The 26,673-nt window shown below is 48.7% G+C and overlaps 1 protein-coding gene across 10 annotated transcripts in view; it reads right to left on the bottom strand.

The window, feature by feature from the left end:
- ABL1 (ABL proto-oncogene 1, non-receptor tyrosine kinase) overlaps nucleotides 1-26,673 on the bottom strand; it is a 149,362-nt gene that overhangs the window by 27,141 nt on the left and 95,548 nt on the right. For 9 of the 10 annotated variants that reach the window (XR_006210838.1, XM_042965330.1, XM_042965334.1 and 6 more), the window contains 2 exons: nucleotides 8,947-9,120; nucleotides 8,091-8,386 (listed from right to left, as the gene is read on the bottom strand). Coding sequence is in view for 9 of the 10 variants with exons in the window: in XM_042965330.1 (XP_042821264.1) it covers nucleotides 8,091-8,386; nucleotides 8,947-9,120 (470 nt within the window). In the remaining variant the exon portion in view is untranslated. Of the gene's footprint in view, nucleotides 1-8,090; nucleotides 8,387-8,946; nucleotides 9,121-23,680; nucleotides 23,795-26,673 lie in introns of those variants that run through there. The other variant, XM_042965336.1, reaches the window with a different exon arrangement.

The following is a 26,673-nucleotide window of genomic DNA, read 5'->3' as shown; positions in this document are numbered from 1 at the left end:
TCACTTAGACTGTGCTCCTCGACACGTGCTGTAATTTACTTGAAGCAGAAAGATACAATAAAATGCCTCAGGGCCTTTGCACCTGCTGCTCCCTCTGCCTGAAATCCTTCGGCCACTTAATCATCATACGCCTGGGTCTCCCTTACCATTCCGAGCCCAGGGTAAATGTCATTGTCACTGTGCCACTGGACCTAGTCATCACCCAGCACTAGTCATCAAATCACCTTCCTTCCTTCTCTGCATTATACTTACCGCTGGCTGATCGGTCCCTGTTTATCTGCTGGATTACTTCCTGTCTGTCAACACCTTCTAGAATGTCAGCTTCTTGAGAGCAAAGCCCTAAGTGGTCTGTTTTTATCCTAGATCCCCAGTGTGGAGAACAAGAAATGAGCACATAATAGGCACTAAATAAATGCCTGTTGATTACATTAACGAAGAGCAGAACTTAGTATTTGCAGACTAAAAAAGAAAGTTTTTTTTTTTTGTTTTTAGTTTTTTTTTAACGTTTATTTATTTTTGAGAGACAAAACCTGAGCGGGAGAAGGGCAGAGAGAGAGACAGAGAGAGGCAGACACAGAATCCGAAGCAGGGTCCAGGCTCTGAGCTGTCAGCACGGAGCCAGATGTGGGGCTCGAACCCATGAACTGTGAGATCATGACCTAGGCCGAAGTTGGATGCTTAACTGACTGAGCCACCCAGGTGCCCCAAGAAAGTAATTGTTTAAAATTACACTTATTACCTGAAACCTAGAATTATTACTTATAGTTATATAATTACCCAGATCTAAACGGTGACCCGAGATGGAAATCACTAAACAAAACAAAAATCTCTTTCTCATTCTCACTCCCTCGATCTGGGCTAAGGAGCACCAGAGGCCAAGGCTTGCAAACCCCAGCTGGATGCCACCATGGGTGCCCCTGGTCAGCCCATGCCAGGAATGGATCGGGGGTGCACAAGGGCCACACAGCCTCCTCTGCCGTGGGGAAGGGAGGAGAAAGATTATAGACACCAGTGCACACAACCCGTCCACGTGTGGTTCTCGTCTGAACACACAGGAAAGGAAGGGAAAAGAGCAGCTGACAGACAGCAAGTAGTGATGGTGACAGCTATCTTTCTTCTTCTTTTTTTTTTTGTTCGTTTCAGGGAGGCGGTGAGGGAGTGCTTCCACATTAAACAATTCCACGTCGCAATCCACACAGGACATCTGGGCTCCAGGCAGACAAGGGATCAGTGAACCTACCAGCTCATGAAGGGCAGCCAACGAGTGTGGGAAGGGGGAAAGGACACTAAAAATCATGACTAGGTGTTCGTAAGACTTGCCCTGACTACAGAGACAGAGGAGGAACGCGGGTTTGAAAGAGCGGTGATGCCTGGGGCAGGAAGACGAAAAGGGAACAGGACTCACCTATAGCTGTAGTATCTTGATTACCTAAAAACAGAAGAGGGGGGGTGGGGTGGAAACAGAAAACGGAAGAAAAAGCCTGAAGCACACAGCAGCCCAAGGCCTTGGCTGTCGGTTATGGGAGGCTCCCCACCACTTTCTGTAAGTTTGTAATAGGAAAGAATTAAAGTATTTTCAAAGAAGAAAATATTAACGAATGCATGAGTCGATGCCATTTGCAACCCTCGAGAGGGTAAATAGGATTCTTTATCACTTGGGGAGATGACAGAGTTTTAAAACTCAGGCGAGCCAGTGGCCAACTCTGACTTAGGGGTTTGTAATTTACACTCTTTTGGTTGCAATCCTAGCGAAACAAAATTCTTGAGCAACCCAAGAACTGTCGAGAAAGAGCCTCTAGCTCTGGGGGACTCGTCCCTCTGCAAGACGGTGCCCCCCAATGGCAGGACCTTTCAGGGTGAGGAGAAGGCCCACCAGGAGGCCCCACTGAGAACCTGACTCTGAGTGAACGGCTCTAGGGACACGTGAGGAGTTGTGCTCAGGGCGCACGAAGGTGTTGGGAGGAGGCAGGGAGCACAGGCACTGCCAGCCTGGGAGCTTGCCCCGAGCCGAACGTCCACACGGTGACGTCCCTGGCATACCTGTCAGTGGGCAGGGCCGAGTGGGATGTGGGGACAGCCCCTAATCCCACCCCTCTCTGGAAACATCTGTCAGTTGTCCAACTACCTCACTGCAGGTGCCAAGTGTTCCAAGCCGTCCTGTTTCAGGGCAGCTGTTTTCGCTACCGTGGAGTGTAGACAAGAGGGAAGAAGTGCTCCCTGGAATCCAAGCCCGCCCCCCCCCCCCCTCCCAGCACTGGCACAGTACGAGCCTGTCCACCTGCTGGGTTCCCCAGGGCGGGGGGGGGGGGGGCGCAGGTCACCTGGGAGCAAGGCTCATTACCTACTTCTCCCCTTCTCCCCGGCAGCTTGCAAGGAGTGCTCTCCAACCCGAGGATGGAGTTCCCTCAACCACCCAGAATGCTAATGGCTCCCCAAGCCCTCGTTTATGCAGAATTCGTGCTTGGTCCCCTTTGATTCCCTCACAGGCTCTTCCTGCTAGAGATTTCAGAGTTTCGGGACCCACTTTATCCTTTTCTGTAATTAAATGTACAGACCCTGTGACTTAGAGTTCATCTGTCAGCATAAAATTTACATACCGACGCTTATTAAATATTAAAACTACTCTCCCTTCCCAGCGCAGTGCACGACCATCTTCTAACAGTCAAGTCTGGAGGCTTCCTTCTGGTTAGTTCTGAGTTCCGCGCATTCTGCTAGTGAGCTGGGTGGTCTGCATCAGGAATTCATGGCCCGATCAAAGAAAGTGAAATTAGCATCAAGACGTTCAGAGAAGAAAGTGAAATTAGCATCATGAATGTCTTTATCCTGCGCACCTGATCACATAAACACTCTGGCTGCTCAGCCGAGACTGGGCCTCTTCCTGATCGCACAGGAACCCCAAAGATAGGACCTGTCAAATCAGCTCACCAGAAACAGCTTTTCCTCCTGACAGCCACACGGCCAGGCTTATCAGCGCTTAGTCCTGTGCCCCCTTTAGGGGCCTCAGACCCCGGAGTCCCACCCGGGAGGTACTGGTTACAGGTTACAGGCAGCCTGGCCCGAGAGCTTCCAGAGTCCAGCAGGAAGGCAAGACTTACTAATTAAGCAGGACTTAATAATGCTCCGAGTCTCCCGGACGAAGGGCAAGTCAGCCACGTGTTAGCAGGCTTTTCCCCGGAATGCCTGCACCTGCCAAGCCACCGCCAGGGTGGGTAAATCTTAAAAACTCAAGAGGTTGCGCGGTTGGCCCGTCCTGCTACCTCTGCTAAAGCTTAAGCCCAAATTCCATTCCTGTCAACCTGAACCTGTCACTTCGGCAGACCGTGACAATAAGCGTCGCCTGGGAACTTCTTTGAAGAAAAGGACAGACTCTGTCAAGGGCTACAAGGAATTGTGGAACCTGACAGTGGCATCCCACAGAAGTAAATAAAGTGCAGACACAAATAGCCAGAACTAAAAATGATCCAGGCAGGGGGCTGGCGGAGAGGAATGCGCCCTTGACTCCACTGAGCTGGCAGGGAGCTCGGAGAAAGCACAGAGCGCGACACTCTGACCCCAGGGTACGTGGGGGTCTCCAGACTGTCAAGAGTCCTAGGAGCGGCGATGGCTCGGTTTGGTGTGGCCCGTGCAAGAGTCCAGCTCGAAGCTCCCCGAGCCCCGGGGCCGACTGGCCGGCCACAACTGCTGTCGAGGCTTAGGAACATGACAACAGCAGCAGTCCAGAGCCAAGAGGGCGGAGGCACCAAAGAAATCTTTTGGGGCCTTGCAGAAGAGTCTGCCATATTCAGTCGTTGTGTGAAGATTAGCTGTTTGAAAATAAGAATTAAACTTATGCAACCCCGGCCCGTCCCTCCTACCGACCTTAAATTTTCCCCTCAGAAATCCAAAAAGGATTGCATCAAGGCTCTGCTATGTGAGTTCTTTTTTTTTCAGGGCCGAGCCACACGGTCTCATGCGTGGCTGTGATACCGCCCCCACTACCTCTGACGCTGTTCCCCTCATTCCAGGAACATGATCCCACCCCACACAGCCCCTCAAGTGCAGGCCTCACAGAGAGGCGCCTCCGCAGATGGCCGGCCCGATAACCCCGGGGGCTGAGCCGTCTCCAGGTGCTCGGACAGCTGAAGGGAGGGGTCTCTGCCAGGGAGGGGTCTCTGCCAGGGAGGCAAGACGGCAGGAGGCCCAGCACGCTCGGGTGAGGCGCCCAGTGACGGACACCGCCCGGTCGAATGAGTTCCCTGTGCTCCAACCCGGAATGAAAGGAGCCCCTGGCACACCCCTGGCCGGCTTTTCGACCGACGGGTTGGCATCCTCATCGGACGCCTCTCAAATTCCCTGAATCATGTATCCCACACGCAGGCCTTACTCTCTCCCTCTGAACAGTATTTTGGACCAACCGGCGGCTCATGAGTCGTCAAACTAGATCACGCCTGCCCGAATCTGTTCCTAGGATGCCTGATTAAACAACTCCGGGGAGGAGAAACCGGGGCCCCGCGCAGCACAGACCTCAACTGATTACCGCTGGATAAACAGCACCGATGGGAAGCAAGCTGTCAGCTCCGGGAGATCACCTCCCTCACGGGCGGGGTGCTCTGCTCTTCTAATTCACTACAGAGGAACCCTTGTGGTCTGAAGGCACGGTTTCACAGGGCCCGCCACCCTGGAATGCACCCTCGCAGAATGGAAGGACCCAGCTCCACATCCGGGGTAGGACGAGGCCCCAAAACACAAGCTGATAGGGCCGGTCTGTGGTCACGCATCAGCAAGCCCCTGTGCTCCTGTACAAACCTCTGCCGTCACGAAAAGCACCAGGTAGCAGCAGTAAGGACTTCGGCCAGAAGACTTTGGGATGTGCGCGAAAGACAACAGAGAAGAATGTGAAAAAGAGAAATACACATGCATTCGTTTTGGGTGAGGAGAGCCATAAAAATGCTAAGAGGGTTAGGAGGAGGGGCCCAGCCCTACCCCACACTGAAACGTACTTTAATTCTGGTATGGGAAGAGAACAGAGAGCAGATCGACAGACCCAAAATGCATAAGCTAATCTGGTATATTTCAAACATGCAGGAAAAGATGAATTTAGTAAATGGTACAGGGATCCCTCAAAACACGATGCACGTACGTTACACGTTACAAGAGACCGTCGTGGCCCATCCGGGACAGAGGTTTCCACGAGCCTGCTAAACACAGTGTTGATGAGGCGGAGGGACACAAGCCCTCCTACACTTCTCATAGAGGCCGCAGGTCTCACCAGAAGCAAGGGGAGGAAACACATCTGTCCAATTTCTACGGGAGGTAATCTGACAACACCCACATAAATTTTTTTTTTTTTAAATGTTCATTTATTTTTGAGACAGAGACAGATTGTGAGTGGGGTAGAGGCAGAGAGAGAGAGAGAGACACAGAATCTGAAGCGGGCTCCGGGCTCCGAGCTGTCAGCACAGAGCCCGACGCGGGGCTCGAACTCGTCAACCGCGAGATCATGACCCGAGCCGAAGTCGGACACTCAACCGACTGAGCCACCCAGGCGCCCCAACATCTACGCAGGTACTGAATGCACAGAACCTTCAATCAGTTCCAGCAACTTACTTCGCATACACACACTTATACCCAAAACAAAGTATGTGCGATATGTTCAAACCGCAGGATGTGACCCACTAGGGGGTCTATGAAATAAATTGAGGGGATTCTGGCCAGAACTTTTAAAGAAAATGAAACCGAACTGAATGGAATACAAAATACCAAGAGTGCATCACCTCTAGCGAGGGTAAGTAGGGTTTCAAGAATCTTCTGTTACCAGTGAGGACTGGGTGCTACTGTAAATGTTTTCATACAGTGTGCCAACATTATTTTTTTTTTAAAGGTGTGAAAGCCACCTCGTGTTATTTACAACAGCCAAAGATTGGAAACCACCTAAAACTCAACCCCCAGGGGACTGCTTCAGTGAATGATGGTCCATCCGCGCGAGGCATTCATTAATAAGAATGAGATGGCTCTAAATGCGCTGCAGGAAAGCAATCTTCAAAAAATATTACTAGGTGGGAAAAGCAAGATGCAGACCAGTGAGGCGTTTGCATCATTTGTGCTTTTTAAAAAAATATAAACGTAAACCTGTACTGGGGAACTCTGGAAGAAACTGGTCACGGTGGGGGGGGGGGGGCCCTCTGGGCAGGGGAATGGAATTAGGAGACGGAATTATTTCCCACTCTAATTCATTTTGTTCTTTTTTTAATTTTTTTTTTAATGTTTATTTATTTTTGAGACAGAGACAGAGCATGAACAGGGGAGGGGCAGAGAGAGAGGGAGACACAGAATCTGAAACGGGCTCCAGGCTCTGAGCTGTCAGCACAGAGCCCGACGCGGGGCTCGAACTCACGGACCGTGAGATCATGACCTGAGCCGAAGTCGGACGCTTAACCGACCGAGCCACCCAGGCGCCCCATGTTCTTTTTTTTTTTTTTTTTTAAAACATGTGCACACATTACGTGTCATTTAAAAAACACATCCAGCATCTAGACCCAGCCCGATAATCTGCTACCTCTGCCCTCGACACTGGCAGAGTGTAGCAGGGTCTATAGCAGGGCCCGAGCCTGGTTCCATCGATCACGTAGGATGTGATTCCGGGCAAGACATGTTCTCCCTCTTAAGTTCCCATCTCCTTAATGCAAAAATGCCGTAGTCCACAGCAACCTCTGCCCCGAGGACTGAGGTGAAGTTTATTTTTTATTTTTTTTGCATTTATTTATTTTTGAGAGGCAGAGATGAGCAGAGGAGGGGCAGAGAGAGAATGAGACAGAATCCGAAGCAGGCTCCAGGCTGTGAGCTGTCAACACAGAGCCTGACGTGGGGCTCGAACCCACAAACTGGGAGATCACGACCTGAGCCAACGTCGCATGCTCAACCAACTGAGCCACCCAGGCGCCCCCTGAGGTGAAGTTTAAATGAGACTGAAAAATGCAGCGGCCAACAGCAGGACCCCAGAAAATGTTAATCCCCCCCATCCCTTCATGGACTCTTAAGTAGTGTTCATATAAAGATCACAAAACCACATATATCAACTCTTACAAAACTACAAGTGAGGGGGTGCCCAGGTGGCTCAGTCAGTTAGGTGTCCGACTCTTGGTTTCGGCGCAGGTCACACGATCTCACGGTTCATGGGTTCGAGTCCCGTGTCAGGCTCTGCACTGGCAGCACGCAGCCAGCTGGTGATTCTCTTTCTCCCTCTCTGCCCCTCCCCTACTGTCTCTGTCTCTCTCAAAATACATAAACTTAAAAACAGAGGCGCCTGGGTGGCTCAGTCGGTTAAGCGCCTGACTTTGGCTCAGGTCATGATCTCACAGTTCACAAGCTTGAGCCCCACATGGGGCTCTGTGCTGAGAGCTCAGAGCCTGGAGCCTGCTTGGGCTTCTGTGTCTCCCTCTCTCTCTGCCCCTCTCCTGCTGGCATAGTCTCTCCCTCAAAAATGAACATTAAAAAACAAACAAAAAACCCAAAAAGTACAATCTGGGTTTGGAAACCTCTTGATATGATGATGCGATCTCATTTTTGTTTAAAACCTGTGTGTGTGTATGTATGTATCCGCATGTAGACACATACACACGTGATCTTATCTGTAGGAAGAATGTCATGTACTCATTTGGGGGAAGTGCTCTTAAGGGGCCTTTTACCCTAAAAGTACCTATCTATTTACTGCAACTTCACCCACTGGAGATGAACTGCTACCACGATAGATTTTTTAAAAAGGAAGAGACTTAATATCTTATAAGCAGTGCGTCCAAGAACCAACAGGTAATTCCCCGTCTTATGAAACAGCTAACCACAAAACCCCAGCAGGACAGGCACAGGGCCGCCCCGGGCCCATGGACTTATCACATCACGTGATCAGTCCTCGACAGAAGGGCTTTCACAGGCTACCGGAACGACGCCTGCGGTCCCTTGAAGAGGCCGTCTTCGAGCATCTTCCCGGTTGAGCTTTGCCGCGGTAACTTCTCGACCCCAGTGGCAGGAGCTCTGGGTCGTCCTGGCCAAAGGCTAGCCGCCCATCCCCACGCGCCACCCCCAGCCGGTCAGCTGCCCCGTCTGGGGTCCCCTACCTTGCCATCGGAAGCGGTGTTGATCCTGTAGTGGTACACCCTCCCTTCGTATCTCAGCGAGATGGACCTCTGGCCGGGGCTGCTCTCGCTCTCCCGCACCAAGAAGCTGCCGTTGATCCCGCTGCTCAGCAGGTACTCGGCGGCGTTGCGGGACACGGGCCCGTGGTACCAGGAATGTTTCTCCAGACTGTTGACCGGCGTGATGTAGTTGCTCGGGACCCACCCTTGGCCATTTTTGGTCTGGGCCTCACACCATTCCCCATTGTGGTTGTAGCCCAGAACCCGGAGCTTTTCACCTTGGAAGAGAATCAAACCAGACATCAGCTTCCAACGCTGGCTTTGTTCATTCCCATGTATTCTTATAGGATTACTAAAACGTCTCCAAATTCCTAACTACCTGCTTCGCTGGAACAAATCTGCATAAATATACGCATTTGTGGGTCCGTGGAAGAATACAGAACATGCAGAGAAATACACAGCCTCGGTTTTCGTAAATAATACACGCTGCGTTGCCCAAGTGTTCTGTTCCTAACATAAGGACGTTTTTTAGGGAAAAGATACTTTTTCTTAAAAAATAAATAAATAAATAAAAATAAAAGTGTTTTCCGTGTCTGGCCCATGTGTCCCTTTCACTATGAAATAGGGGATGTGCGTTTTCTAAGGACTTCTCATATAGGAACTCTTCTCCTTTAGGAAAAGTGGCTCTCTTATAAAGATGCTGGGCTTTTTTTTGGGACCTCCCTGCATTCCAACTTTAAAGCTGCTATTTCAGTCAGTGAAGGGGTATTCAGTCAAGCCCCAGTTTCCCCTGATTTCTGTCTCTTGCAACCCCCCATTTGGTCTGTGGCCCTTTTACCTTTAGTGATGCTTAGGGTGTTATCCCCACTGGCCACAAAATCATACAGTGCAACAAAAAGGTTGGGGTCATTTTCACTGGGACCAGCAAGAAGGTTTTCCTTGGAGTTCCAACGAGCTGCTTCGCTCAGACCTTGGGGCTCAAAGTCAGACGCTACTGGCCTCTGAAGGGCTTCTGGAAGAGAAAAGAAGAAAGGAACAGGAAGAGGTGGGGGAAAAAAATCAGTTTCATTCTCAGGAGCAAAAACAGTCTGCTTCCATCATTATACTTTTCTAATTTATTTCATAACATCCACACGCATTTTGTATTAATAAGAAAGGCCGTAGAATAAAAACGGACCCTTCCTTCCCCAAACCTTGTGAAAAGCATCAAGCATTTTCCTTCCAAGGTGGCAATTACTGTTCCTAAATGGCTTCAGCTTTTTAAACTCATTCATTCAAAATGAACTCAGTTAAAAATGGAAAGCAGAGCCTGCTTGGGACTCTCTCTCTCTGCCCCTCTACCCTGCATCTCTCTCATTCTCAAAATAAATAAATAAAACTTAAAAAAAAAAAAAAAAAACTTAAAAAAAAAGAAAAAAAAAACAGAGGACGCCTGGGGGCGGGGGTGTGGTGGGGAGCTCAGTTGGTTAAATATCTGACTTTGGCTCAGATCATGACCTCATGGTTCGTGGGTTTGAGCCCCACATCAGTGCTGACAGCTCGGAGCCTGCTTCAGATTCTGTGTCTCCCTTTCTCTCTGCTCCTCCCCCACTCAAGCTCTCTCTTGCTCTCGCTCTCAAAAATAAATAAACATAAAAAAATTTTTTTTATATCTCGTTGTAATGAACCGATACAACATGAAAAACGAGGGTCTTTCGATGCTAGCTTTTTGTACTCCTGACTGAAGTGAACCTTTAGGAATTGTATTTGCTAAAAGAGTAAATCCCAAATTCTGTCATTACTGTTTGGTCGTCTCATTTCATGAATCATGAGGGCAAAGATCATTTCAAGGAAGAGGGTCTTGTAACACTGCCATTTCCTAGAAGCCTTGGTGATGGGCTGGGCCCCCATTCTCTTGAGTGTTCATACGGGCTCTAAAGGCACACCTAGCACAATCGTGATTGGGGACTGATCGATTAACCAAAAAAAGCTAGTTAAAAGCAGAAAATTATCTTTTTCAAAGATGTGGGCTCTCCCACCCCCACCTGAATGCATGTTGGTTTGCTGGCCTTGACTCTGCGGGGACAAGGCCTGTCCTTTCGAGGGTGGGCACGTGCGAAGCACATTCCCAGCTTCAGCTTGCTGCAGGCTGGGGGAGAAATGGGAGCCATATACCATCTATTGGCTTACGACTGGCTCGCTCTCACCCGGTCGGGTAGCAACGTTTAAAACCACCCGTCTCTACTGACTATGTCTGAGGCGTCCATCTGAAGTTCACAGGTACAATTCTCTTCCTACAACTGCATTTCACTGGTTTCATGTTGAACAAGTAATTAAAACAACAAGCGTATCCGAAATCAAGAGACGTGGAAAGAAACACAAGGGGCTCTGGGTGTGGCCAAGAGCAGTAAGCGGCAGAGGAGTGGCGGGGTTGGCTGCCCTATCCCGTGGGTCCCGGGCACTGGGGAGGCAGGTGTTACAGGAAGCAAGAGCATGACGGTCAACCCAACAGGTCGGTCACGTGGAAGCCAGTCCAAAGAGCTTCCATTGTGGTTATATTAAGTAACACCATGAGCCTCAGGATTCTTAACGTGATACATATCGACAGAACAAGATAAATCCTCCACTGGGGGGGTGGGGGAGGGAGGAGGAGGAGGGAGGAACGGACCAAAGCATGAATAAGCAATTCACAGGAAATTTAAATTACCATTAAACTTGGGAAGCGAGTTAGGCCTGGCTAATAATCAAAGAAATGCAAAGTCTTCATCAAATGGGCAGATCCATTTTCTTGAGGCTAAGTCGGTGTAAGGCTTGAAATGCAACTCTCATGCAAAGCTAGCGGCTGCTGTAGAAAGCGCTAGACACGTTAGGAGGGCAACTGGAAATACAAATCGAATCTCTAAATAATTCCATAACCTTTGATCTACCTCCAGCAATTATCCCGAGACCCACATGATTATTTCTAGATACTGATTGTTTTTAACATTTCTTAAGTGTTTATTTTTGAGAAAGAGAGAGAAAGCAAGCGTGTGCACGAACCTGAGCCGAAGTCAAGTCGGAAGTGTAACTGACTGAACCACTCGGGTGCCCCTCTATATGCTAATTTTGAAATAACAGCACAGAAAAAGAGAAGTACAAGGTATCTATCAATAAAAGATAAGTTAGTTTGTGGTCCATCCGTAATACAGAATACATTCAGAACATCATTCAAGATATTTTTACAAAAAAACTACTACTGGCTTGGGAACATACTCGTAATAATGCATTAAGTGCTCATACTACAACCTGTCATTTGCAGCGTGATCCCAATTTTGTAAAAACTGAACAAAGTACGGAAGGAATTGCACCAAACTGTGAACAGTAGTTGACAAGGGGTGGGGGTGGGGGGGGTAGGATTACAAACATATAACATTTTCTTTATTCTTTTCTGTATTTTGGCTCATTTCTCACAATGGATGTGGGTTGTTTTCAGAAAACAGTGACAAAAATAGAGAAACGGCCATCGTAAGCAGAAGCCAGCTGACACTTCCATAATTGATCATCTAACCTGAAAAAGAACCCTGGGGGAGGAGGAATCTCCTCGTGCTGTCCTGGAAAAACATTTGTGCACCTCCCTCTGGAGTCCCAACCTCGCGGCCATGAGCACACAACTCTGGCAGACCAGGCCCACACAGGAAATTAAACCCAAGTCATGAATACAGAAACGCTTTTCTTCTCAAATGCCATTTGACCTCTTCTATCAAACATTCTGCAGCATCTGGATTTGATCAAAGTTACATAATCAGGGGGAAGTGGCCTGGAAAACACCTGGAAGAGGCAGAAGGCCGATACTCGCCCAGGGCTGCCTGTGGATTTCAAGTCAGGGTTCAAGAGGGACTGTCCCCGGCAGGGAGACGGACGCTGGGAATTTCTCGCGAGGGGATGAGCCCTTTGTCAGGAAGGAAAGGGCCTCCCACTGCTTTTTGATTCACCAGGACGTCAGGAAATCCAAGGCAGTCTCTCCGTTTTCCTCCCTAGTTCTTACTCCATTCCACAAATTTATGGCCGAAGCCCAAAGGGAAGTAATGCCCACGCACGCCTCTGGATGGAGACACTGAAGTGTAGCCACAGTCCGACACCAAAACCTTCCAGTCAATTCCCCATCCAGGCTGATGTCAAAATTGACTCACGATGCATAGATGCCAAGTTCCTTGCTTCATTTCATAGTGAACTGTGCTCGTCAACCTTACAAATGATCACAGCTCACAAGGCCAACGCTGCAGAATGTACTTAAACCTTCCTGGCTTAATGCGGGGACTTTCTGCCAGGCCCACTGTCAGGAAGTCGGACCCTTAAAGAAGCCCCGAAGCTTCATTCAAGAAAGATGTCCAAAATAGCTCCCCTTTTCTGTTCTTCCAATGGATCTTTTGGCTATTGTTAAGTCTTGGGAAAGAAATTTCAGCATCTGTTGGGGCGCCTGGGTGGCTCAGTCGGCTAAGCATCCAACTTCGGCTCCAGTCACATGATCTCATGGTTCATGAGTTTGAACCCCACATAGGCTCTATGCTGACAGCTCAGAGCCTGGAGCCTGCTTCGGATTCTGTGTGTCCCCCCCCCCCCCCCCCCCCCCCCGCCCTTCTCCTGCGCTCATGCTCGGGCCCATGCCTGCTTAACTTATTTCTAAGTAAATATTCTAAGTATTCTAAGAAAATGGCTTGGGTCTTTAAAGTACAAGTTAAAGATCTTCTTATACAAAAATAATCCTTTCTTAAAGTTGTGAGTCAGTGATCAAAAATGTTTACGGAAGATTCTCAGATAAGGCGTATCTGGTCTAGACGGCCAGGGGCTGCCCCTGCACCCACCAAGGGCAAACAGGAAGAGAAGTAAAATGTTGGTGACCTTCAGGGGCCCGTGAGGCTACTTCACAGACCCGAGGGGAGCGATTTCACCTCCAGGGAAAACATCCCTGGGAAGCTTCCCACCTTCCTGTAGGTGCTGGTGCCCAAGGCCTCGGTTTGCTCTGTGAGTACAGAGCCGAGTGGGCTCTCCTTCAGTGGGGAGGGGAGGGGAGGGGAGGGGAGGGGAGGGGAGGGGAGGGGAGGGGAGGGGAAGGGAGGGGGGGTCGGGAGGGGGCAGGGTGTGTCAGGCGTGATAAACACTCCCTCTCCTTTTGCTCACATGCAATTCTTTAAACACTTGTTGTTTATTCTTATTTCCTCTGTGGGCCTTTCACTATTACCCTCCAGTTCAAGGAATCTCTGTAATTCAGAAATCTATAAAACAGATCCCTCAAAAAGGAGGGAAGGCTTCGTGTTTTATTTCATACTCCGTTCCAACTGATGAGATCATGCTCAGACTATTCTCAAGTCAGTATACAACGGTCTCCTACAACTTTTTAGAATATGAGCTTAGAGGAAAAGTATTATTTCCCACAATCCGACCTTGATGAAAGTCCTTTTACCCACTTTCTACACGGTCCTTTATTTTGTAATTTACACCCTCACCCAGAGCGGCTAAAATTATTTAAAAAACGGGCTTAGTTGGATACAGCCTTGGCCTTAACATCACACTTCACAACATCTTCCCAGCACCCCCAAACACTGTGTTAGCTGCTGGGGAGCAGGGGCAGGGCGAGGTGGCAGTGATGCGAAGAATCCCCACACGGCCTCTGCCCCTTGGGGGAAGAGAACACAGCTGGTGAAAATGTACACGGCCTGGATAGCAAAAGTCAAATAGAAGACCAAGTGAATTTCTAAGAACGCAGACATTGGGGCGAGGAGGTGTGAGGGGCCCGCTCACCAGCATTACACAGAAGGGGCTCCTGAGTAAGACCTCGCCTGGCAAGGGAAGCAGGATTAACATAGGGATCCAAGGCGAGCCTGACACACTGAGGCTACTCAGGGAGGGACCTTCATCCCTCTGCTGTGGACCCTCTGGTGATGTCTGCGGATGCCTCCAAAAAAAGTCAGGGATGCCTGGGTGGCTCAGTCGGTTGAGAGTCCGGCTTCGGCTCAGGTCATGATCTCGCGGTCTGCGAGTTCGAGCCCCGCGTCGGGCTCTGTGCTGACGGCTCGGAGCCTGGGGCCTGCTTCGGATTCTGTGTCTCCCTCTCTCTCTGACCCTCCCCCGGCTCATGCTCTGTCTCTGTCTCAGAAATAAACACTAAAAAAAAAATTAAAAAAAAAAGTCTGCAAATGCAGAGAATATGGAGGGCTGTAAGGGAAAACAGCTGTATGGAAACAGTCCTCAAATCTTAAAAACAGAAATTTATTTGTGATACAGGGCTTCTTCATTAATGCATTAAGTATCTACTTATTAATGGATTAAAGAAACAAGATCTAGTAGTAACTACTATCATTTCAAAGTTCTGATGTGTGTAAGTGATAATCACAACTGTTACAGGACACGAAAACATCAGATTTCTACTGGTGACAAAGTCACCAGTATTGCTAACCTGGCTGTGGTTTGTTACCTACGTTCTTAAAAAAATGAAATACTAATTTTCAGTTAGAGGTTAGTGAAATAAAGTTCTAAAATTTTCCCATCCAAGGAAATGGAGCCCCTGAATTCTATCCTAGACCCCAAGGGCTTTCCAGGCTAACAACTCCTACACTATAGATTTGGTTCAGTAGAACCCCTGTAATCTGACAGGGAGAGGGACCTAAAAAGAAGGCTGCTATAAATTAGTGAGAAGTCCAAATTATGCAGTTTTCTTTTTAAACAAATGCAGTTTGGGGGCGCCTGGGTGGCTCAGTTGGCTAAGCGTCTGACTCTTAATTTTGGCTCAGGTCATGATCTCAGAGTTCATGAGTTCAAGCCCTGTGTTGGGCTCCATATGGACAAGACAAGAGCCTGGTTGGGGTTCTCCACCCCTCCCCTGCCTGCTCTCTTTACTCTCTCTCTAAGTAAATAAACTTTAAAAATAAATAAGTAAACAAATAAATGCAGTTTTAGCACTTCCCACTTACAGGCATTATAAGCATTAAGCTAAATGAGTTTCTGGAGAAAACTCCTTTTAAAAATAACAAGTAAAAAAAAATAATAAAAATAACAAGTAAAAAATAAAGTTACTTAAAATTAGACCAAGGTGGGGCTCCTGGCTGGCTCAGTTGGTTGAGCTCCCGACTTTGGCTCAGGTCATGATCTCACAGTTCATGGGTTTGAGCCCCACATCGGGTTCTGTGCAGACAGCTCAGAGCCTGGATCCTACTCTGGATTCTGTGTCTCCCTCTGTCTCTGCCCTCCCCTGTTCACGCTCTCTCTGTCTCTCAAAAATAAACAAACATTTAAACATTTAAATAGATACATAAAATTAGACCAAGGTTTAAGTATTTCCCCTGGAATCTTTACATGATAATGTTCCTAGCAAATCAAGTTTAGGAAACAGAATTCTCCACGTCGTCTCTATCAGCAGTCCAAGTATTAACTTTCTGAAAGATACACAGAACCAGTCCCCTCCATCAAAAAGCAAAAACATAAAAAGAATTCTGTATCGCTTTCTAGGACTCTGTTGTCAAAGAAGCCTACGGTTACTGGAGACGGAGCATAAAGACGAACACCTCACCATCTTCAAACCACTCTGAATACGGCACCCCCACACCTCACCCCTGCCTCATCCCAGCTAAGTTTACACCCACATCGTGGCCACTTTTCCTCCTCAATCTCCCTGATGGGTCCTGTCCTGTCCGTGTGGCCCACCGTGCCCTTGACTGGTTTCCCTGACTCTGCCCACTGCGTTGTGCCACCACACTGCCACCAGAGGGGTCTTTCTAAAATGCAGCTCCGACCGAGCGGCTCTCCTATTAAAATCCCACGGAGAAGGCTGCTGGCAGAGGCGGAAGAGATCCTGCCCGTCACTGGTCAGCCACTACGTACTAGCAGGGTCACCTGTGGCAACACAAAGAACAGGACGGTCAAGTGCCCTGCAGGGTAGACTGCGGTTTGCAGATTAACAGGCAAGACGCGGTTCCTAGCGTGTAACAGGCCCTCTCAGCATGGCTGGGGTCATCATCAAGTCCGAGCTCCTGAAGTGGGTACACGAGGCCCTGCAGGGTCTGGTCTGCGACCAGCTTCTCCCACAACCCCTGGTCCCCCATTCCAGCCTCCCCAAACCTCTGGAAGCTTCCCCCACCAAAGCTTGTTGCTGCCCCAGCTTGTGAGCACTGTGACAAGTGCCATTTACTCTCTCCAGAATGCCTCCCCAGCCTACTTTCCATCCTCCTGGCCTCACCCCTTCTAGTGAGCCTGACTGGTCCTCCCTCCTCCCTGCACCTCACCCCTAACTGATTATCTCCCCTTCACCTCATAGGTGAAGAATCTGTTAGCCTGGGCTCCAGGGTGGACAAGCCTTGTTTAAATTCAGTCTACCGTGTCTTGAAGACATTAATTTCCCAGCCTCAGTTTCTCGATTGCACAATAGGGCAACAACAACAGTATCTACCCAACCGGGCTGTCAGAAGGGCTCCACGCACACCGCAGGTGGAGAATTTCTGCACAAACGCCACGTGTGGTAACTGGCCCTAGGACCCTGCCCTACAGGTCAAGTACTTCTTCATTTATTATTGTCCCCACAATAATGTGAACTCTGGGGCAGACACCAGCATTTTTTTTTTTTTAATTTTCTTTAATGTTTATTTTTGAGAGAGAGAGAGAACGAATGGGGGAGACACCGAGAGAGAGGGAGAAACAGATTCTGAAGCTGGCTCCAGGCTCAGAGCGCTCAGCCCAGAGCCCAACGCGGGGCTCGAACTCAGGAGCCGCGAGATCATGACCTGAGCCAAAGTCAGATGCTTAACCGACTGAGCCACCCAGGCGCCCTGAGACCAGCATTCTTATCACAGCCTTCACCCTCTGCCCCGGGCTAGGCAGGACATACAGCACCACCAGGTGTTTATTTAAATGAACAGCTAGGCAGAACCCCTTGCACTTGACTGTCTTTAGCAACAAAGTAAAATATTAAGTCTGGAGTGAAGAGTGTACCTTAATTATCTGTGAACCTGCAGAAACGGCAGACAGCAGGATGGAGAGCAAATGGCACTTTACCAGGAATGCTTTTATAAAGATCTAGGAAACGCAATCATTTTTTTAAAAATGGAATGTAAACCATGGTCAAGATCCCGAAACACAGCGCAACGTAAAAGTACGTTTCTCTGTGCTTTCACAAGAAACAGGACTCGTGACAGGCCGGTATGGGCAGACGGCCCCTCCACACATTTTTTTTTTTTTTGTCTGTGGGGGAGGAAAGGGTCCCCAGATCCTGGCACTGGCCCCAATTCAAACTGTGGGCAGTGAGCCCGCTAACCAGAGAAGCATTTACTCTGTCACAGGTCCTTTTCGGCAAACTGAAAGCCTCCCCTTCTGCCTTGCCAGGCCGGGGATGGTTTGCGAGTACTCACTTCGTATGTCCTGATCTCCCTGAAAAGGTCATCAAGGATGCCTGGGTCAGGTTAGACCCGACTCACCGAAGGGGCTACCCAAGGGCAGATGAATCCCCGAGAATGTCTTGTTTGCCATTATTCCTCCTATTGCTAACCTGAGTAACTGAACAGGACCATAAAAAGCTATCTGGGTTCCAAAAAGCAATGGCTGATTCTATTCACGGCCCACCTTTTCAATTCGTTTTTTTTTTTTTTTTTGAAAAAAAAAAATTTTTTTTTAAGTTTATTTATTTTGAGACAGAGAGAGACAGAGCATGAACGGGGGAGGATTAGAGAGAGGGAGACACAGAATCCGAAACAGGCTCCAGGCTCTGAGCTGTCAGCACAGAGCCCGACGCGGGGCTCGAACTCACGGACCGCGAGATCGTGACCTGAGCCGAAGTCGGCCGCTCAACTGACTGAGCCACCCAGGGCGCCCCTTCAATTCAGTTTTAAGGCATTCCGTGTAGGGTGCTACACTACCCCACCCCCCCCACCTCCTCACCCCCCCCATAAGTCTATTAAGCAGACTCTCTCATGACAGGTGTTTTGAGAGGCCAGGCGACAGAGGCAGAGGTGAAGGTTACTCACGTGCCTCTCCCACGGCTTCCCATCCATCAGTCTGCATGGCTCACACTCAGCCCCTTGCACTGCTTTCTCGCTCTCTCTCTCTCTCTCTCTCTCTCTCTCTCTCTGGATCTTGCTCTCTCCCTTCCTCTCCTCTGGATCTCTTCCTCTGCCCACCTCTGCCATCCTCTCCCCGTCCCGTGTCCCCTGGGTTCTCCCCTTCTGGTCTCAGCCTTTCTCCTCTTGGGTCTCTGCCTCCCTCTCCTCCTTAATTCCCACCTCTTTCTCTTTCTCCCTCGTCTGTCTTCTCTGTCACCCAACACAGACAGTGTAACAAAGTACCTAGATGTGGGTTAAGAAAGAAGGATCTGAACGCCAATTTCGGGGACTGACAACTCTCATCATCGGAGGGCAAAGTTAGACTCTCAAATGTCAGTAATTAGCAAGCTGTTTTTCCAAACGGCTTTGGAAGTAGAACTTCAACGAGGCAAGAAAACAAGATTGACCATAATTTGCTCTGTGTTCTTTTTTTAACCAAGGTAATCTTGGGCCCAGCCGACTATGAAAAATGACTTAATCTGCCCTCTCTGAGGCTCAAATTCGGGACCTTCCGATTAGGAGACGGACGCCTGCCAGCTGCACTAAAAAGGACAATTTAAAATTGACCATACGTTGGGAATTATTAAAGCTGGTGATGAGTACAAGGAATTCAATGGGCTGTGTGCTTTTCCTTTAAAAAAGTAAAACAAAACAAAACAAAAAAACCCACAAGCCCCCCAAAACTAAGAATTTATTTTATGAATCTTTCTGGGTGTTTAATTATGATCTGCTATTACAGACGGAAAGTTAAATTCTTCCCATATCCCACTTGATCTTATGGTCTTGTATTTACCTTTTCCAGTTTTATTGATATGATTTACATATCACATTGTGTAGGAGGAGTTTCAGGCGTACAACCTAACAACTTGCTGTATGTAGACTGTGAAAAGATTAGTTACCACAGTAAGTTTCGTTAACATCCGTATCACCACACAGTTGCATGTTTTTTCCTTATGATGAGAACCCTTAAGATCTACTTCTCTTAGCAACTTTTAAATATACGGCACAGTGCTGTTAACTATACTATCTATAGTATAACTATATAGTTACATCTATAGTCTAACTAACTATACAGTGCTGTTAACTAACTATCGTGTTGTACAACGGTGTTATGTATTTTTTTTTTTTTTAATTTCTCCGTCGACCATTTTTCCTGTTTCTATTTCGGATCAGCGATTACACTGGCAAAATTATGACGATTTTAGAACAAGGTAATGAGAGGTAGATGTTCAGTCTTCACATCTTTGGAGCTGTGGAAAGAGTAAGATGCCAATCATGAATCAAGGGGATTCCTTTTCCACAATTAAAACATTCAGCATGGGCGTAAGAAAGGATCTGGGGCGGCGGGGGTGGGGGGGACGCCTGGCTGGCTCAGTGAGGCGAGCGCAGGGTTCTTGATCTTGGGGTCGTGAGTTCGAGCTCCACGTTGGGTGTAGAGAATACTTAAATAATTAAAACTTACAAAAAAAAAAAAGGATCAGGAAAAGGGAAGATACTTTTCCTTAAAACTGATGATAGAAGTATTAATTTTATGCATCAGAGCAAACACGGAAACAAGCTGTCTTGTTAACAAGAAAAACTATGGGTAGGTTCAGCTCGATTCTGTCATGACTTCAGCCATTGGAGAAACTGGCAATGCCAACCTTTTAGACGGCTCAATATTTGTTTAAAGTAACAGCTGATATGTGCTAACATCCTGCTCTGTGCCAGGCTCTGTGCTGAACAATGTAAGTGAAATCTCTCCCGCAAATCTCACAACTCAACGAAGGAGGGCCTACCACGAGTTGTATTTGGAAATGAGAACGCCACCGAGGCTCAGACAGCACGATGCCCAGGACCAGCGGGCAGCAGGGTTGGCATCCAGGCCCCGGCTGGCTGGCTCTGGAGCTGCGGGTGTCACACGAGAAGAGGACTCTGCAATGCCCTAGCCACGAAACTGTCTGCATTTAGGGACCTCTCAAAGGAACCTCATGCGGGTATATATGCAAACAGTCAGCACTTTATCGATTTCAAAACCTTCACGTGAACCATCTCCTAGATCCCCAAAACGATCCTCTCAAGGTTGGCTGGACAGAGGATGTTGGTTCTTTCTGTCTTAGAGGCAAAGAAACAGAGAGGCCGAGAGAGGTTAGACAAAAATGGATCTCCTGACTCCAAATTCAGAAGCATTTCCAAAGGGCACAGGGGCCTTTCTCCTCCTCCTCCCTAGAAACCTCAGGGCGGCGGTATGCAAATAAGGTAAGGGTGTCTACAAAGCGCTTGGTGCCAGAGCCTGTCACATCATAAATGCTCACCAGTTTTAATGTCACCTCAAGCGAGGAGAACTGGCTGGCTTTCCATTAGGTTCCTGGAAGAGGCTGGCATTTTCTTTGTTACTAAACAAGGGAAGCACGTGATGAGCCCAGGAGAGAGTATTTAGAAAGAGAGCCTGGGCTGCTCTACAGAAGTTCTAACACTGTACATATCTGTGCAGCTGGCACCACATAAAGTATTTGCCAGAAAGTTAACTGCTGAAAAGCAGCATTTTAAAGCGGCCCTTAAAATAAATTTTGCAAGTTCAAGAAGAGTTCACTTCACATTACTTTTGATTCCACACTACAGAGCTAGCATATACATGTACAATATTCATGAACGATGTATGCAAATACACACGTAAACAAAGAAGAGTGAACTGGGGGAAAAAAAAAAAAATAATTCAAATGGCCAGTGCTCGGGGCGCCCGGGGGGCTCAGTCGGTTAAGCGCCTCACTTCGGCTCAGGCATGATCTCAGGGTTCGGGGGTTCGAGCCCCAGGTCAGGCTCTGTGCTGACAGCTCAGAGCCTGGAGCCTGCTGCGGGATCTGTGTCTCCTTCTCTCTCTGCCCCTCCCCCGCCCGTGCTGTCTCTCTCTGTCTCTGTGTGTGTGTGTGTGTCTCTCTCTCTCTCTCAAAAATAAACATTAAGAAAATGTTTTTTACATGGCCAGTGTTCATGTTTTCTTCCACATCTCTAGGGGGAAGCAATAATCAGAAAGCTGGGTGTTTGAAGTCAACCTAAGATTGTAAAGCTAAATGTGGTCATGGTGAATACATACTGCCTATAAACACACATTTCCACAAAGTTGGAACGCAAAATTCAAATGTTTTAAACGCTCATTATACGCATACAATATGTCCAGAAGGACACGCAAGAAAACTCCTGAGTGACTGCCTCTGGGTAGGGAAACTGGGTAGGAGACACAATTACTTTTCAACTAAATACCCTTTTAAAATGTTCTTTTTTAAAATCATGTACAGCTATTTTAATATACATTTAAATTTTCTTCTGCAAAAGATGATCATTTTTATCAGTATTAGTCTTCTAGAAAAGAAAGAAAGAATAGCCTTATTTCAGACGTTCTTGAAGCTGCCATTTCCACATCCACAGAGAGTGCCAAAGGTCACAGTCACAGTTGGTAAAGCACCGAATGGCTGAAACTCGGCTCTCTGGAGCCAGACGGTATGGGTTCAAATCCCAGCATCACCACTTGCTAGCTCTGGGACCTTAGACAAGTTTCCTAACCTTCTGGGGCCTCAGGTTCCTCATCTGTAAAGTGGAAATAACCACAGGGCCATCATGAGAAACACGCACACCGAATCATATAGAAATACTGAAACATTGCTTGGCATATAGTAAGCGTTTAATTGTTGCTTTGACAGCTAGGCCTGGGGAGCGCATAGATGCATGATCAGGTCGCATTCACGGCGGGAACCATCTTTGACAGAATGCAAAAGCTGACTTATATTCGACTCTCTGTGCCCTGAGCTGCCTGCGCCCTGAGCGGGTATCAATAAACACTAATTGATTGACTTAGGAGGTCAGTAAAAAAACAGAAAGGCTGGACAGGAAGCAGTAAGACGCTTTAGATGAGATCCACCCCCTAAAATAAAAACCAATAATTCAACTATGCACTAAATCTCCGGTTTACCCCAAGAAAACAGTCTGCCCTAAATCTCCGGTTTACCCCAAGAAAACAAAAACAATGTCACAGCTCTGAAAGTCCAGTTCATCTACTCCGCCCGTGGGCGTCCATCTGCAAATGGAGATAATGCCTAACACTAACTCGATACAGATGTAAATGAGAATGTGCTCAGAATTTTGAGCAACTTGGAAAATAAGCGACGCATTAACTGAAGATGATTTTGGCCGCTTCCAATGCCAACTTTCAGGGACAAATAAACCATCTCCTCCCTCCAAATGGTGGATTTTGTGAGCCGGCTCGAAGGCCCAAAATCGCAGGCAGGGAAGAGGGATGCATGTCCACATCCTGCGAAAGCAAGAGCAAACAGGTTTCACCTGCATCACTGGTGTTTATGGTTTAAGCTGCTTATGTGACTCCAGGCAGGCCCTCAAATCAAAAAGGAAAAAAAAAAAAAAGGTGGCTGGTGAGGGTCACTGGGGTATTAAAAAAAAAAAGTTGGAAGGAAAAGAGGTTAGACCATTTATGAGGCCTTCGTTTATTTCTCCTTCCTTTTAAAAAGAAGTACGTTACAACTTCATGGCACACTAGCAGCAATCCAACTTGTTCTCAGATGAGCTTTACGTTTCTATTCCTATTTTAAGTCCTCAGTGAAAATGACAGAGAAATACCAGCAGGATTTCGTCTGGGATGTCCGGTCCCTAAGTCAGGTCGATTTCAAGTCCAAAATGACGACCCCCACGCACCCTCCCCGGTTCACTTTCTTTCAGTTGTTACTAGCAAAGAAAAAGAAAGACAACAGGAAAGAAGGGCACAGGGGATGAGAGAAGGAAAGGAAAGCGGAACGGAAAAAAGGCAAAAAGAAAGATGCTCCTGGTTCTGCACTTTATGGAGCGAACCCAACATGAGGCCCCCCCCTCCCCCGCCAAGTACGCTGGACTCATTCACAACGCCTTCCTCAAATGTGTAACTTCGCCTCCCCCATCCCCGCGAAAAGGGAGAATTCCTAAGACCTCGTCGTGGTCTGCAGATAAGAGTGGGTTGGGGGTTGGGGGCGCGTGGGGCGTGGGGTAGAAAGATCACTTGAAATTCCGCATCCATAAATGGTAGAGCGGTGTTCCTTTGTACACGACACTTAATGAGAATCACATGTTTCACAAACACGGGTCGACCTTTTTGACACATAATTCCCAATTCACGGTGGAAATTCCACAACGTGGGCTCACAGGGCCGTTCGGGCCTGTAGAGTTCGCTTTCTCAAACTTTCTCGGGGAGAGCCCCCCCCCCCTCCGGCTGGGGGCCCGGAGACACCGCCATCCCGGCGTGGGCTCCCAGGGTAGGGCGCGGGGACCGGAGCCCCGCACCCTCCCGCTCGGCCCGCAGCGCCCAGGCGGGGTCGCGGGAAAGACCAGGAGAGAGCAAGAAAGGCGGGGGGGGGGGGGGGGGGGGGGGGCAGAGAAAGAGAAAGGGAAAGGGAAAGGGAAGGGAGGGGCAGGGAGGGCGCGGAGGGAGCGCGGGCGGGCGGGCGCGGCCCGGGAAGGCCCGGCCCGCGGCCCCGCCGCCGCCTCGAGCGCTCGGCGCCAGCCGGCGCTTACCTTCCAGGTAGCAGCTGGAGGACGAAGAGAGCCCCTTCTTGGATTTGCAGCCCACCAGCTTCAAGCAGATCTCCAACATTTTCGCGGGCCGGCGGCGTGGGGGCCGGCGCCCCCCGGCTCGCTGCGCCGCGCGCTCAGGCCCGGCGCGCCCCGCTGGCCCCGCGCGCCCTCCCGCGCCCCGGCGGCCCCGCCACGCCGCCTCGCCGCCGCCCCGCGCGCCCGCCCATGGCCGCGGCCGCGTCTCCGTCTCCGCTCCGGACGCGCCTGTTAACAAAGGGCCCCGAGCCCGGCCCGCGAGGCCCGCCCCCGCCGCCGCCTTAACCCCCTCGGCGCCGCGCCGGTCGGCCGGCCCCGCTCGTCGCGGGCGATCGGCAGGCCCGACCCGGCCCGGCCCCCTTGCCGAGATCCAAAACCAACCCGGGGCCGGTTTCTAGGTCCACACGGGTGCTGATTTCAGGTGCAGCACCGAGTGGTTCTCAACGTTGCCGAGTCCTAACGGCCCAAGAAAGACACACGGGCTACTCTGGCTGCCGCCAGCGCAGGCCTGCTCGGCCACCACTTTTGCAACCTCGAGCATCTCCGTGGCGAGACGCCAACCTGCACCGCTTACAGCCCAGCTCGGCGGGTGCGCGGGACTCAGGCAAACGCTGTGTCCCCAAAATGTTGGTGAATAATGCAGATTCCTCTGCAGCTACCAGTGCTGGTCTCATTTCACGTTCACGGAGTCTACAGTGATTAAGGCTAACTCAGTGGGTGTATAAAGAATGAATAATCAGAGCTAGAACCAACATGACAACCTCACAGGTATGCAACACGTTTGTCAAATCCTACATTCAGACTAGGAGATGGTTGGAAACGGGAGGAGAGGTGTGAGTTCAAGTTCAAACATAATTTCTGATTATATGTAAAGGGAATTGAGCTTTCACAAGGAGAAATTCTCAGAGGCAGGGCCTGGGTCCCTTCTTTGCCTTATTTTCTTCCACAAGGATTTTTTTCCCCCTTGGTTTGGTGAGTGCCACGGGGTACCGTTATTTGAAACCCATTTCATTGCCATAACAGGGAACCCAATCATACCAACGAATTTAATAAATATCATATATATTTCTGTAACAATAAGAAAAGGAATTTAATAAGTAGTACGAAGTAACTGCCCTGCAACAGAGAAAAAAATCAATGTAGCTCACATCTTAGAACACATGAGTAGTAATAAGAAAGGATTCGTGGAAGATCTTAGGAGTAGATCTGATGTGCGTCAGACTCTTAGGAGAAACATGGTCCATTCGTTACAACGCTGCGTTTGCACAACGATCCTGTGAGGACTGGGGTGGTTATTATCCCAAATCTTCAGGGTAAGACCTGGTAGTCAGGAAAGTCAAGCACCCTGCCCAAGGTCCCGTAGTTGGAAACCGACGCTGGTCTGCCTGGTTCCAAGGATCAGGCTCCTGACCGGAGGATTACACTGTACCCTCTCATCAACAATAAATTCCAAATGGATTAAAGCCTTGGAGATCTGTATCTTTGGTTAAATAGCTACCATATCGGGGCGCCCGGGGGGCTCAGTCGGTTAAGCGTCCGACTTCGGCTCAGGTCACGATCTCACTGCTCATGGGTTTGAGCCCTGTGTCGGGCTCTGTGCTGACAGCTCAGAGCCCGGAGCCTGCTTCGGATTCCGTGTCTCCCTCTCTCTCTGCCCCTCCCCTCCCCATATAAATAAACATTAAAAAAAAAAATAGCTAACATATATTTCAGAGCCAGTGTTGGTTAAGAGACCCTGGCTACGAACGGTCAACCCCAGAAGGCAAAGCTGGACTCATCTGTTATACTTTCCAGCCTATCCTGTAACAACAGAAACCTGGGCATCTTGGAATGGCTCAGTAACAAGATCTTCATGTAGGTCTGCCAAATATAGCACATAAAAATTCACAAGTGGACTGGACGTGACTCGTGCGTATCACCGGGGTTCTCAGCCAGGGCATTAATAACTTTTCGGAAGCGTCCTACCGAATTGTGATCGGTGTACAAAATGTGTTTGTCCCGCAACTGAGTGGTTAGTGCTGTGGCACCAGCTCAGGCCTCATGAGCACCTAAGAAGGCGTGGGCAGGACGGTAAGTGCGCACCTGCAGACACAAGAGACGAGAGTGGTGACTGTGGGTGCCATCTAGACTCTGGGAGGCACGCTCATTCTGCTAGAGGGCCTGCAGGTAGTGCCAGCTGACTGGCTTAGTGTTGTCTTGAATCTTTCAAACTCCCAAACGTAGCACCAAAAATAGAATTGAAAGGGTGCCACCAGGACAAACTGAAAAATACAGTATCTGTTTTGGTGCCCTTCCGGAAAGTTCTTTATTACTGGACCAAACAATAATAAAGTGTGTCACTGATACAGCATTTCAGGTTTAAAGAGCCGGACTCAAATCGGCAGCTTAGTGCCAACAATTATACGTTGGCAGGCATTTTTGCGGCTCTGACCGCTTCCTTGAATACTACCAGTTAATACAGGTCCGAATACTTGTTTGCATGTGAGGCACTTCATGTTGGGATGTAAGTTTATTTTAAAAGGCTAATGGCTATTACGAATATTCTCTTCTTGAATCTAAAATGACCTTATCCTCTCAAATCCTCTTAAAATGAGTAATGCTTATAAACTGCATCCAAACCTTTTAAGTTATAGTTATAAAAGCATGCATCCACAGGTCTGGCGAAACACTCTGAATCAGCAACAACAAATATTGAAAATTTTGCCAACCTGTACACTGCCAGACCACACTGGACCCAGCTTTTGATGCGTTTGAAACTCATTTGCAAGGTACAAAAGGCGCTGTTACAAGCAAATAAAGGCGAGCCCCGATCTTCTTACAAGAATGAAAAAAAGACCCGAGAAAGGTTTCCCTTGAGCAACCTTAAATCCAAAGGCATGAACTTACACAAGCAAAAAAACGAAAAAGATGTGAACTAACGTGTTGGTTTGGTTGCATCCAGTTTGGGAAAGAAACAG

The sequence above is a fragment of the Panthera tigris genome, chromosome D4 (assembly GCF_018350195.1).
Source record: "Panthera tigris isolate Pti1 chromosome D4, P.tigris_Pti1_mat1.1, whole genome shotgun sequence".
Lineage (NCBI taxonomy): Eukaryota > Metazoa > Chordata > Mammalia > Carnivora > Felidae > Panthera > Panthera tigris.
This window is presented reverse-complemented; position numbering and strand designations above follow the sequence as displayed.